Raw genomic sequence first — 11,711 nt, 5'->3', positions numbered from 1 at the left:
GCAGAGTCGTTTCTTTCTTTCATTCTCAAAATGTTTCTTCTCTACTTTGTTTCCATGTAAATGAAACGCTCCTGGGTGACATAGGAAGTGGTAACTTCTGCCATTCACTGGGGGATTTTACTGCTCTTTTTTGCTTGTTTTATGTTCCTTTATGTTTTAGTCCTGGCCATTTCCCCCAAGCCCAGACGACTACTGGAGACTTATAAACACTATTTTTTAAGAGACTTAATTTTGTGAGAAGTACTACCATGCCATACATTTTCTTAAGCTCCAGTGCATTCTCTGACACAGAGCATGTGTATTGTCGTCTCTGGTCTCCTTAACTTAGAAGGACACTTGAAAATGAGGGGGTTTGTGCAGACAGACTTTTGGAAATGTGCTGGCCACCCCCATTCTCCAAATCACACCTTGCTGCCCCCAGGCATGCTCAGGCCATGGCACCTGTGAGACGGAACTTGGGCTAGGGGCACCCTGTTGTTAGGGGTGCTGCAGCAAGCCTGGCTTCTGCTCAGCAGACCAGGATTAAGTGGGCTGCTGCAGATCTGTGCCAAATGGGTTTTGTGACTCAGCCTGGACTTTTACAGAGCCCTTCTGTGCAGACCTTGAGGCTAGCCCCAGCACAGCCCCTGCATTTGAGTGAGGGCAAGGATGAGTCCTCCTGTTCCTATGACTCTGGAACTCACAAATCTTTCACCCAGCTCCCGGCTTCCCTGGAGAGAAGCATAACCCTCCTCTGTGCCAGGGTTTAACCCTGTGGGAGCTGCCAGCAGCCCATGGGAGAAGCAGTGGTCAGGACCTTTTTATGCTTAATGCGCAGACTTGCTGGAACCAGCTTTGGCCTGTGGCCATCCCTGTGCTATGGGGGGATTTTTGGGATGTTTCTGCCTGGCTGACAACCTTCTGGGCTTGTTCCTCTCTCCAGAGTCTTTTTCTTCCCTCAGTTGGCTTTTTGCTTAGGTGACCTCTGCGAAATGGCCCAGCAGATGTTGTCTGTGGCCAGCAGTGTGCTCCTGTGGCAGAGGCAGCTGGCAGCACCAGGGTTGTGTTGGGAGAGTGTCCCCAGCAATCAAGGGAGGTGCCAGTCCCTTCTACTTTGCACTAGTGAGATGCAAGTGCTGTGTCTGGCTCTGGGCTGCCAAGTATAATTCTGTGGGCACCACAGTTTGTCCAGGGAAGAGCCATGAAGGTTGATGAAATACTGGAGCATCTGACCTGTGTGGAGAGGCTGGGAGATGCAGCTGATCCTGTTTAGAGCTAGGGCTTGGCAGAAGTAATCTCCAGTGGCCCTTTCCAGCCTCACCCTGTCTGTGGCTCTGCAGATGCTCTGCACCCTGCCTGTGCTCATGCTGTCCTGTGTTTCCAGGTGTGATCCGGACAGCCGTGGCAGACCTGGACCGTGAGACACAGGACCGCTATGAGGTGGTGATCCGTGCGACAGACATGGCAGGACAGCTGGGTGGCCTGTCTGGATCCACCACAGTCACCATCGTAGTCACTGATGTCAACGACAACCCACCACGCTTTCCTCAGAGTGAGTCCCAACAGCGCTGGGGATGAGCACTGGCCCTTGTCCTGGTTTTCTGTGGGTGGTGGGACAGAAGCTTAGCTTCCAGCACAGCCTGGCACATCTCTGCAGGCTGAGCCAGCCCAGCTGCTTCAGCTGCTGGCAGGGTGTCAGCACCAAGGGACTGTGCCACTCACAGCTCCTGTCCTGGGTGTGATTGTGTCCCTGCCTGGCAGCACGATGGAGGGGCAGCTGCCTTGGCTGAACTTGTCCTGGACCCTGGACAAGACCCCTGCTCCATGCTGGTCCTGGCAGCAAACAGGGACGTGTGGTGGGGAGAGAAGAGCTGGCCCTTTACTGAGCCCTCACCAAGCAGCACTGGGGAGAAGGCAGCTGGGTTTGCTGTGCTGCTGTCTCCTGGGAGTTGGATCAGGGTCTCAGCTGTCAGCTGCTGGCCCTACCCCTCCTGGCTCCAGCATCAGAGCTTGGCACACTCTGCCCCACTGCGAGGCATGGTGACACTGCCCACTCACAGACAGCAGCCTTGTTACAGCACAGCTGTTTCCCAAGACACTGCTAGTGGCCTGTTGCTTGTGCTTATGTCCCCAGTTATCTTCCCTCAGTCCTTGTTTTTAGCTGGGGTATGTTTCTTCTGGTGGGGCATTCTGGACTATAGACACGGTGGAGTTCGGGCAGCCCTTGCAGTCCAGGATAGCCTTAGGGAGGTTTGTATCAGGCTGTATCAGGCTGGAGGGGGTTCAAAAGAAGAAGCACTGACCCTGGAACCTTTTTTCTCCTCCAGAGATGTATCAGTTCAGCATTGTCGAAACAGCCCCCGTGGGTACTGCCATCGGGAGGGTGAAGGCAGAGGACTCTGACGTCGGGGAGAACACGGACATGACATATCAAGTGAAGGATGAGGAAGGGGTGGAGATGTTCAAAGTCACCACGGACAGCAATACCCAAGAGGCTGTCATCACGGTACAGAAGGTGAGAGATGAGGAGCACTGGTTGGGTAGGGAGGGCCCTATCCTTTGGGGACTGTTGTTGCATTTGAGTTGAAACAAATGCTCCTCTGACTGTTGCAGGGAGAAACCTGTCTCTCCTCTGCCTCGATGGCAAAACACAGGGCTGTGTCTGGGAGGAAAGATTGGAAAGGAGCAGCACACAGTGCCTGCTGGAGTCCCCTGGAGTAGCTCGGGGGTGGCAGCGAAGCGACGAGCTGTGCTGAGGGGACGCTGTGCTTAGTCTAGAGACAAGTACTTACAGCTGTTATTGATAGCACCTGTTGGGGGAGAAAAATACCCACCTAATTCCTGTACCTGACCAACAGCACTTAGACTGTATCTGCTTTTGGTGGCAAAAACAATCAAGCAAATACTTGGTGCCGGCAGGAAAGAATGATTGTTCTCCAAGGCCACTGTATGCAGCTTGCCTTCCCTGTAGAAATAAGAGCAGGGTGATTAATGATCAAAACTCGCTCGTGTGCTGCGCACACTGTGCTGTCTTCCCAGTGAATCCTGGCTCCCCACAGCCTGGGCATCCTGGTGGGGGCCCTGAGGGGAGCAGGCTGGAGGCTTCTGCTTTCTCCTGCCCCCTTGGAGTGGCAGGAGGGCAAAGCAGAAGCCCCCAGGCTCCTGCAGAGGCACTGCCTGGGGGCAGGTGGCTTTAGTGGCTCTAGTGCTGCCTTGATGTCTCTGGTGAAGGAAGAAGCAGCAGAGGGGCTCCTTGCACAGGCTGTGGCTTACCATCTTCTCTTGTCCCAGCCTCTTGACTACGAGTCAAAAAAAGTGCACACTGTTGTGGTGGAGGCCCTCAACAAGTTCGTGGACCCACGGTTCGTGGACCTGGGCACCTTCCGGGACCAGACCATCGTGCGGGTCTCCGTGTTGGACGTCGACGAGCCCCCTGAGTTCCGGCCCCCCTCCAACCTGATGGAGGTCCAGGAGGATGCACATGTGGGCTCTGTTGTGGGGGTGGTCACTGCCCTTGACCCAGACACAGCGAACCACCCTGTCCGGTAAAGCAGCTGTCTGAACCTCACATGATCCTCCTTCCAGTTGTGGGCGTGGGGTCACGGCAAGGGACACACGTGGCCCAGGGGGACTTGTGGCCATGGCTGGGACAGAGGAGGTGGGGCAGAGCAGGTAAAGGTGGCAAATGCTGCACATGTGGCCAAGTGTGTGAGTGTGTCTCATGGGACAGGCAGCTGGCAGGTGAGTGGCAGCCTGTGCACAAGCAAGCGCAGCCATCTCACAGGCGACAGACACGTCACTGACAGGTGATGGGTTTGTGAGTGCAAGGGAGTGTCAGGGAAGGTGGATGGGTGATGCTTGTGTGCCCTTGCTGCTGACAGCAAGATACCCGAAGTGGTGCCTGACACAGGCCAGACAACAGGAGTGGCAGGAGGACAGTGGTGAAGGGTGATAAATGAGGTGAGGCTTGGGAGGTGCAGAGCCACAGCCTGGCAATGTGTGCGTGCATGTGTGCATCGGATCAAAGATCAGAGGAGTTTATATTTGGGCAGGGGACATAATCCAAGCAGCAGCTTATCTGCACAGGACATTTCCCATTTCCATTTAATTTGTGGCTAAAGAGATTGTTACCTTGTTAAATTGTTATTACCTAAGGCACGAAGCAGCCTTCTGGCTCTGCCAACTGGCCTGAGTCACGAGCAGTTGGGTTGGAAATCTGGTGTTCAGAAAACATCCTCAACGTGTGGAAAATTTCCTTGAAATGTGTGTTCTGGTGCCAGGTGCCGCCGGGGCTGCAGGCGCCCGTGGAGCCGCTCACTTCCAGGGAGCAGCGGTGGCTTTGCACTGAGAGCTCCACAGGGAGCCATCCCTGGAGCAACAGACTGGGAGGGACAGGGATGTGGGATGGAGGGGGACAAACCATGGAGGGCTCAGTTACAGCACTGGCCACATTCGATGATGTCCCCAGGTGCCTGCTTGGGGCACTGAGCTCAGCGCTGTGCGTCGTTTCACAGTGGGGTGAGGGGATCTCCTGATCTTCATGGAAGTGAAGACTGAGATGGTTAGGAAGCTCAGAAAACAATTTGCACATGGAAAGCTGCCATCTATAGATGCCTGGCAGCTAGCAGAGAGATCTGTGTCACAAAGCTGGATGCTGAAAGTTGACTTTGGGGTGAATGTGAATGAAATCAGCCTTGGCATGCCAGGAACCGTGTATGTGAGTGCTGCACCACTTGCACTAGTGGGTGCTGACTGTTGAATGTGTTCTCAGCATACCTCTGCTCACCTTGTTGTGTGGCTCTCCAGTCAGGCTACGTGTCTGATTTCTTTCTTTGTGGCTCCTGAGCACATGGCTGTCAGCTCACACTGTTCAGGAGTGTGGTCTGTCCACACACCTCTGTGTGTGCATGCTTTGCATTTGCTTTTTCACTTGACTGTTTCTAGCAGTGCTACAGAACATAGATTTTATTTTCTGATCTGTAATTGTAGGAAAGGGGCCTTGGAGACAGAACGATTCTTGTTTCTTCTTGTTCTATGTGCTGCTTCCCTGTGGAGTTTGCTGCATTGTTTGCAGACAGAAAGCAGTGGAGGGAGGCTCTCTACTGCTGTGCAGAAGGCAATGGGGACTTGGACCAGAGAGAAGCAGATTCAAGTACTGCGCAGGAGCAAGACGGTTAGAGCCCAAACTTTGCTATGGGAGTCTCTCCTACAGCAAGCTCAGTGCCAGACAAGGCAATGCGTCGTGCTCAGGCACAAGGGCCCAGCCAACAGGACTCCCAGGCATCTGCTGCAGCTTGGGAATTGCCATGTGTTTTCCCTTGTCAGACTTGATGCATTCGAATACATGTCCTCCCTCCAGCTATCCCCAGGCAGGTAGCTCATCGTGTGTCTCCCATGCTCCCCTGTGGCACTTGGTCTCTATCTGTCCATCCCTTCACTCCCTCTGTTCTGGCAGTCCCTGCTGTCACAAGCAGTGGCAGTGCAGCTGGGTGAGTCTTCACAGCCATTTTAACATGTACCAAGTGGAAATGCAGGTTGATATTGGTGGTGCTGATGCGGCACCAATGCAGGAGGAAGGTGCAGTTGGATCTCTCCTGTCCTCTGGCTAGCCAGGTAATTTAATAAAATAGTTTGCTTGCGTAGGCAGCTGTTCACAGCTTCAAAGCAGTGCACAGACATTAATGCCAGCACCCTGCAGCACCAGGATGTGACACTAACCTGTCAGCAAGAGACAGTAGTAAGTCACCTCGTGTTTCAAGTGTGCTGCTCCGAAGTACAGCCACAAGAAGCCAGCACTTGTACTTCACCTCTGGTACATTAGAGAGCAACTGGTCCTGACAGCATGACCAGCATTTGATCCTCAGCTCCTTGAAGTTGGTATGAACCCTTTGAAGTCTCTGCAGTTCAGTGGATCCCTTTAACTTCCTGCTCCTCGTCTGCCAGAGGTGGGAGCAGAGGCACGGCTGTACTTCTGCAGTGGCTGCTCTCCTGGACTCTGGGGTGTGTGCTGGCTCTGCCTGTAAATAGAGGAGAGCCACAACCTCCTGTCTTGTCGAGATGCACTTTCCCCTTGAGGCAGGAAAGAACAAGTATTGCCAGAGACAGCAGAGCAGAAATCAGCTCTGTCAGGGTTTCCAGGTCCTGCTGACACCAGGCTGCCAGTAACGAGGTTTGGGAGGTATTTTTAGCCAAATGGGAAGGGAGGTGCCCTTGGCTTTTTGTTTTCAGCCCCAGGCCAGCACGAACAAGGCTGTGCCTCCTGCTGAGCTGCCCAAAGCAGCTGCCAGAGGCACATCCCAGCCTGATGTTCCTCTACGCTCCTGGAGATGTGCTGCTCTGCCCTCCTGGTGATCCACGTGCCCCACAGGGTGCAGCCACTTGGTTTGAGAGCAAATCCCTTCCCACAAACCAGGCTGGCTTGCAGTGACCTGTTAAAAGATGAGGGCTGAAGGGGTGTCCCTGAGACACTGCTTGCTGCCCCACTCCAGCTGCACGTGGCTGCAGAGCCCCTGGCAGCTCCTTGCCTTGGGTGGCAGGAAAGCTGGAGCACCCAAGGAGCACTGTATCTCTCAGAGAGGAGCACCCTCCCAGCAGCTCTGATGTGTGAGCAGGGAGCAATGCTGAGCTCAGCATGGCCGAGGGACTGCATGAACCCTCAGTGGGGCACAAACCCCACCATGGTACTGATGTGGGAAATGCCCTTCTAAAGGTCCAGTTCTTTTATTTTATTCCGTCCTTGGGTTGTGTTTTGGTTTTTTCCTATCAAAAGCTGGAAGCACTAATTTTCAGAAAGAATTTAGTTTCCAGTTGGCTTTTGGGCTTTAGCTGTGTGTTTTCTGGGTGTAGTGCAGTTTTTCTCAGCTGAGCTATTGTATGAAGTAATACAGTAATAGACTGTCTGTGTGAGTGAGGCTGTTTGTATGGAGCCTTTTGTTTCTCTCTCTGCAGTAGGAGCCTGTGCTCTGATTGTGTGCATTCCAGGCTTTATCAGCACTGGGAAGATGTTGCTTGGGATTTAAGGTTCTCAGAGATATTCTTGTTTGGCATTCACCAAATCCGGAGACACGTGTTGGACATGGGCATTTTATAGACTCCCAAAAGCACAGCAAGAACTACAACCTGCTTCAACACAAAAGGGAGAGGAGGAAAAAACAAACACAACAAAAAGCTTTTCATACAGTGTTTGAAAAGCTCCCTATTAACGAAACACATGGCATAAAATGTGCTCCTTGTTGCGTTCAGGGGAGAAGTGAAACAAACTGCTTGAGAAATGCATTCATGAGAAAGATGAGCACCAAGAAAGCTGTCGAAATTAAACAGTCACTTGTAACATCCAAACCAACAGGCAGTGCTAGCAGGAAGGGAGGGAAATGGAGTACAAGGTCTGCATCCCAATCAGAGCTGAGGACTGCAGTTCCAGATATGGAGCACCAGCCAGTTGCAGTAGGAGTGAGCATAGGTCCTGTCTCTGAGTACCTGGAGAATGTGGGATTAAATGCTCCCTCTTCCCATGTAAGAAGCACTGTTTGACTTCAGCAGGGTGAGTGAATATGAAGCTGGACAAGCAGAGGTGGAGAGGCTGTTTGGTTGTATTGCACAAAATGATGTGAATGAGAGCAGTGGAGAGCTGCTTGCTCCAACGTGGGATAAGCTGTAAGGTGTTGGAAGGTGAGGTCTGTTGTGTGATCTGCAGCTCTGAGTGGGCTTTGGCTGTGGCTTTGGGGGTGAATGGATGTCTCTGTGATCCCCAACCAGCCCCCATCTCCCATGCCAGCCTAGTGCTCCAGAGCCTCCATGGCTTTTGGCACCTGTGGAGAGCTGCAGACCCACATGGACTGACCATCTCCACACTCTCAGTGCATGGCAGCAGGCTGAGCCCTGCTGCTGTGGTCAAGGCAGTACTTCTAGCTCTGTCTCCTTCCCCAGTGCAGTGCTGAGGAGGTGGCAGTTCTCTGTAGCAGTGGTGACAAAGGCATCAGATTTCTGGTTTGGTTTGTTCCTGGCCATAGGGTATAGGCAGTCAGTCTGTCCTCAACAGACAGTTCAGAAGTGACAGAAGACAACCTCAGCAGCAAAGCAATGAGAAGCATAACAACAGGTTCCTGATGGCATGGCATGGAGTGTTCCCTGCCCTCCAGCTGGGGGGGCAGCCCTGTCAGATGTGTCCCCATCACTAACCGGGTTTTTCTGTGTAGATATTTTTTGTAGCTATCTCTGTTTATGCAGCAATGGCACAAGTGTGATCAGAACAGCCTTGTGCTTACCTGAGAAGCAAAGCAGCCGTGGGAAGCATGAAGTGCCATCTTGAACTTAACAGTATGAAAAAGTGGAATGGAAGGCAGAACCATGTTCGAGGTCGGGTGATGTGGGAGAACAATGAAGTGGTTATGTAAATACATCAATTATGCTATGGGAAAGGTATTAAGTGTTGTCATCCCAGTTTCTGTTCCTCTTTCCAACAGAACATTGGACTGATGTGTACAAGTCAGGGTAGCCAGACCTCTCTTTTTTCTTCTCAGTGAGCGAGCACAGAGTGGATGAGAGGCTGCAGTATGTGCCAAGACAGTGTCACTGTCCCTTCTGGAGCTGGCTGTGTGCCTGTAGAGGCTCTGCTTCCAGCTGGGAGTTGGGGCAGAAAACACAGACAGACCCTGGCAGTTAATTTGAGACGCCTGAGCTTGTACCTGGCTTTGTATGACAGATGTCCATCACTTCTAGATGCAAGGGAGAAGGAGGGGCTTGGCCATGTAGGTGCAAAATGTGCTAGATTGTGGCTATGTGCAAATACAATTTAGATTGTGACTTTTGAATGTTTTTCCTTAGCTACAAACAAGTACTATTGTGTCTTCTCTCTCATTCCCCCATCTGTCTGAAAGGGAGAGAGCTAGGGAATGTAATCTGCCTTTGTGTTTGCCTCCATCAGAGATGGAGTTGTGTGGATGGACAGAGGCTCTGCAGGATGCACTCCCATCTGCAGCTGGTCCTCTCCCAGGGCATGGGGCAGAGCAGCATGTGGCCATCAATGGTCTTCCTTGCATGCAGAAGTTGAGCTGGTGTTCCTCACCTGTGAGCCATGTGGATGAGGGACCCACAGACCACAGCCAGATTGTGCCAGACCAGACACAACCTCTGGGAAAGCTGCCCTGGAGCCATTCCCCTGTCCTGAATGTGCTGCTAGCCTGGAGCCTGTCCTGCTCTGCACCTGTCCAATGTGGCCTCTCAGGACTGTCCTACTTCATCAGCTTTCCAGTTTGCTTTGTCCCTACATCTATCTTCCTTCTGTGGTTGGACATGTGACTGAAGGCTTTAATTTATTCACAGCCTTCCTTTTGGTAATTTATCCTTTGTACTCTTTGCTGTCTTGTATTATTTAATTCTGTGAAGCACTCTGGGATTCAGTGTGTGTGAAAGATGCTGTACACAATAACATTATGCTGTATTGTTTGTGATTTGCAGGCCTTCTGGATTTCTAATTCTGATTGCAGTGGTGGTGTTTGTTATTTGTGCTACGGCTGCGCTCGAGGGCCTCAGCTGGATCGGACTTCCCTTCCAGCTCCTTCCCCCAGGAGCTCACATCTCATTGTGCCCTGATTTAATGTTGGCTTGCTTCATTCCATGTGTAATGTGTGTAATGGTTGGAAATGCAGGACATGCCACTGGGACATGTGTAGGTTTGTGGTGTTGTGGCAAAGGCACGGGGCTAAACCCTGGGTCTGACTTCTCGTGAGCTGTGGTGTTGCCTGTAGGGAGAGGTGGGAGTCCTGCTCTCTGGAGGTGGCACAAAGAGCATGTGGGCTGTTGATGGAATGCACAAGAAGGGAGCTATTTGGGGCAGCACTGGAGCATCTGAAGGAGGAGTGAGAGCTGTGATGAGTTTCTGCTGAGCAGCTGGAGTCAGTCAGAACTGGAAGAGCTCTTCAGCCTGTTCTTTGTGGGACTGGGAAGCTCAAAATAGGGCAAATCTTGGGGCTGCTGGCATGATGTGCTGTGCTGATGGGGGGATTCTGGTTGCTGCCCACCTCTCTGCTGCCACGATCGTCACACCAGTTGCACAGGTTCTGTATGGGTTCAGAGGAGACCTTGCCCTTTGTGCCTGCTGTAGCTGCAGTTCAGGGTGTCCATAGGTCTGGCTGACAGTCTACCATGTGCTGCCATGCTGCCCTCCAGGTCTGTCACTTGGGTGGATGCTGAGGCAGGATGAGGAGAGGGGGTAGTAAGTGAGGTGGACTCCTCGAGAAGAGGTGCCTGCCTTCAGTTTGGGTTTGTGCTTTTCCTCAGCCTACAGCTCTGAAGCTTCCCAGAGTCACGAGTGAAGTTATAGCCCATGATTTCTGCACTGCTCTGTCTATCTAGAGCATAAGGTTCCTATCAGAGCAGGTTTTTCCCCTTGTCCACAGTCTGTGCATAGTTGCACTTCATGCACCAAAAGCCACACTTCTGTTTTACTTAAGGGCTCTGGGCTTGCAGCCTGGTAGAAACGTGGCCTTTGTGTACTATGCTGTGGCACAGGATGAGGAGAGCAGTGATGCAGGGCCTGTTGTGTTAGATTTCAGTAGTCCTGGGGCGGGTGGCAAGGGTGGGCTTGGCACATTGAGCTGCTCATGGTTTCCCCTTCTCCCTGGTCGCAGGTATGCCATCGACCGCAGCACAGATGCTGAGAGGATCTTTGACATTGATGCCAAAACAGGTGCTATTGTCACAGGAAAGGTCCTGGACCGGGAGACAGCAGGGTGGCACAACATCACTGTCCTGGCGATGGAAGCAGGTGAGATGGAGTGCTGTGTGGCACAGAGATTTTCTGCAGGGGCAGAGGGGGAAATATGGGTGCTGTCACTGCACGGGTGGCCAAGACATGAGCGTTAATCAACACTGAAGTAAAAAGAAAAATAAATGCAGCAGCACTGAGTCTGACATCTCCCTAGACAACCTAAAAATACTCTTCCTGACTCGAGCATTAATAAGGGAGTATGGTCGAATAGTATATTTGATGAACACTAATCAAATTTGTGTTATCTATGCACCAGCTCTGCCAGTCATCACTGCACAGCTCGCTCCCTGCAGTCACACCTGCTGAGCGGCGCTGGGGGCTCCCGGGGGGGCTGTGTTCACATCACCTGCATCCCCCAGATCAGTCATGTGCTGTGTGTGGATGTCCCATCAACTGCAGCCCTGTGGCACTGAGTGGCTGTCAGCACTTACTTCTGCTGGGGCTCATAGGATTTGGGATTTGCAGGCTGTACCTGCACCTGAGTTTGTAGCTCCGGATGCCTCCCATGCCCTTGGGGTGGTGCAGAAGTGGATGGGAGGTCCCAGCACTGTAGCAGTGGGAAGGGACTGTGTGGGCAGAATGTCCCAGGCACCATGCTGGGAAACAGAAAGGTATTGCTATATTCTTCAAATCTTTCCATTTTTTCCCCTTGCACATTTGGGATGTGCAAGTCACCAGGGCAGCCTGGGCCCTGCTGTGCTCTGCCTTCCCCCACTGCAGCAGGTACCAGGGAGCTGCTGTGGCTGCAGAGCACCTCCTGATGCTTGCTGACATGTGCCAAGGCCTGTCCATCTGTAGGCAGGAGCCTTCCCCAGACTTCACTGTGAGAGACCCTCAGGAGTTCTGGTTCTTGTTTCTTTACTCTTTCTTGAGGACTGAAGGTGCTGTTGACATTCAAGGAGCTGGGTCAGAACCTGGCTTGAGCCCCAGAAGTCAGATCCTGCTACCCACTCTGGCCAGACAA

At 52.4% G+C, this 11,711-nt stretch overlaps 1 protein-coding gene across 1 annotated transcript in view; it reads left to right on the top strand.

Moving 5' to 3' along the window:
• Positions 1-11,711, top strand: part of CDH22 (cadherin 22, type 2) — a gene marked incomplete at its 3' end in the record, with an annotated part of 49,602 nt that overhangs the window by 21,782 nt on the left and 16,109 nt on the right. Inside the window, exons 4-7 of the mRNA XM_009085032.1 lie at positions 1,364-1,531; positions 2,307-2,494; positions 3,271-3,524; positions 10,608-10,744. Coding sequence (XP_009083280.1) covers positions 1,364-1,531; positions 2,307-2,494; positions 3,271-3,524; positions 10,608-10,744 — 747 coding nt within the window. The remainder of the gene's footprint in view (positions 1-1,363; positions 1,532-2,306; positions 2,495-3,270; positions 3,525-10,607; positions 10,745-11,711) is intronic.

Source organism: Acanthisitta chloris, unplaced genomic scaffold (assembly GCF_000695815.1).
Source record: "Acanthisitta chloris isolate BGI_N310 unplaced genomic scaffold, ASM69581v1 scaffold33421, whole genome shotgun sequence".
Lineage (NCBI taxonomy): Eukaryota > Metazoa > Chordata > Aves > Passeriformes > Acanthisittidae > Acanthisitta > Acanthisitta chloris.
Note: the sequence above shows the minus strand (reverse complement) of the source record. Positions and strands in the feature narration are given on the sequence as shown.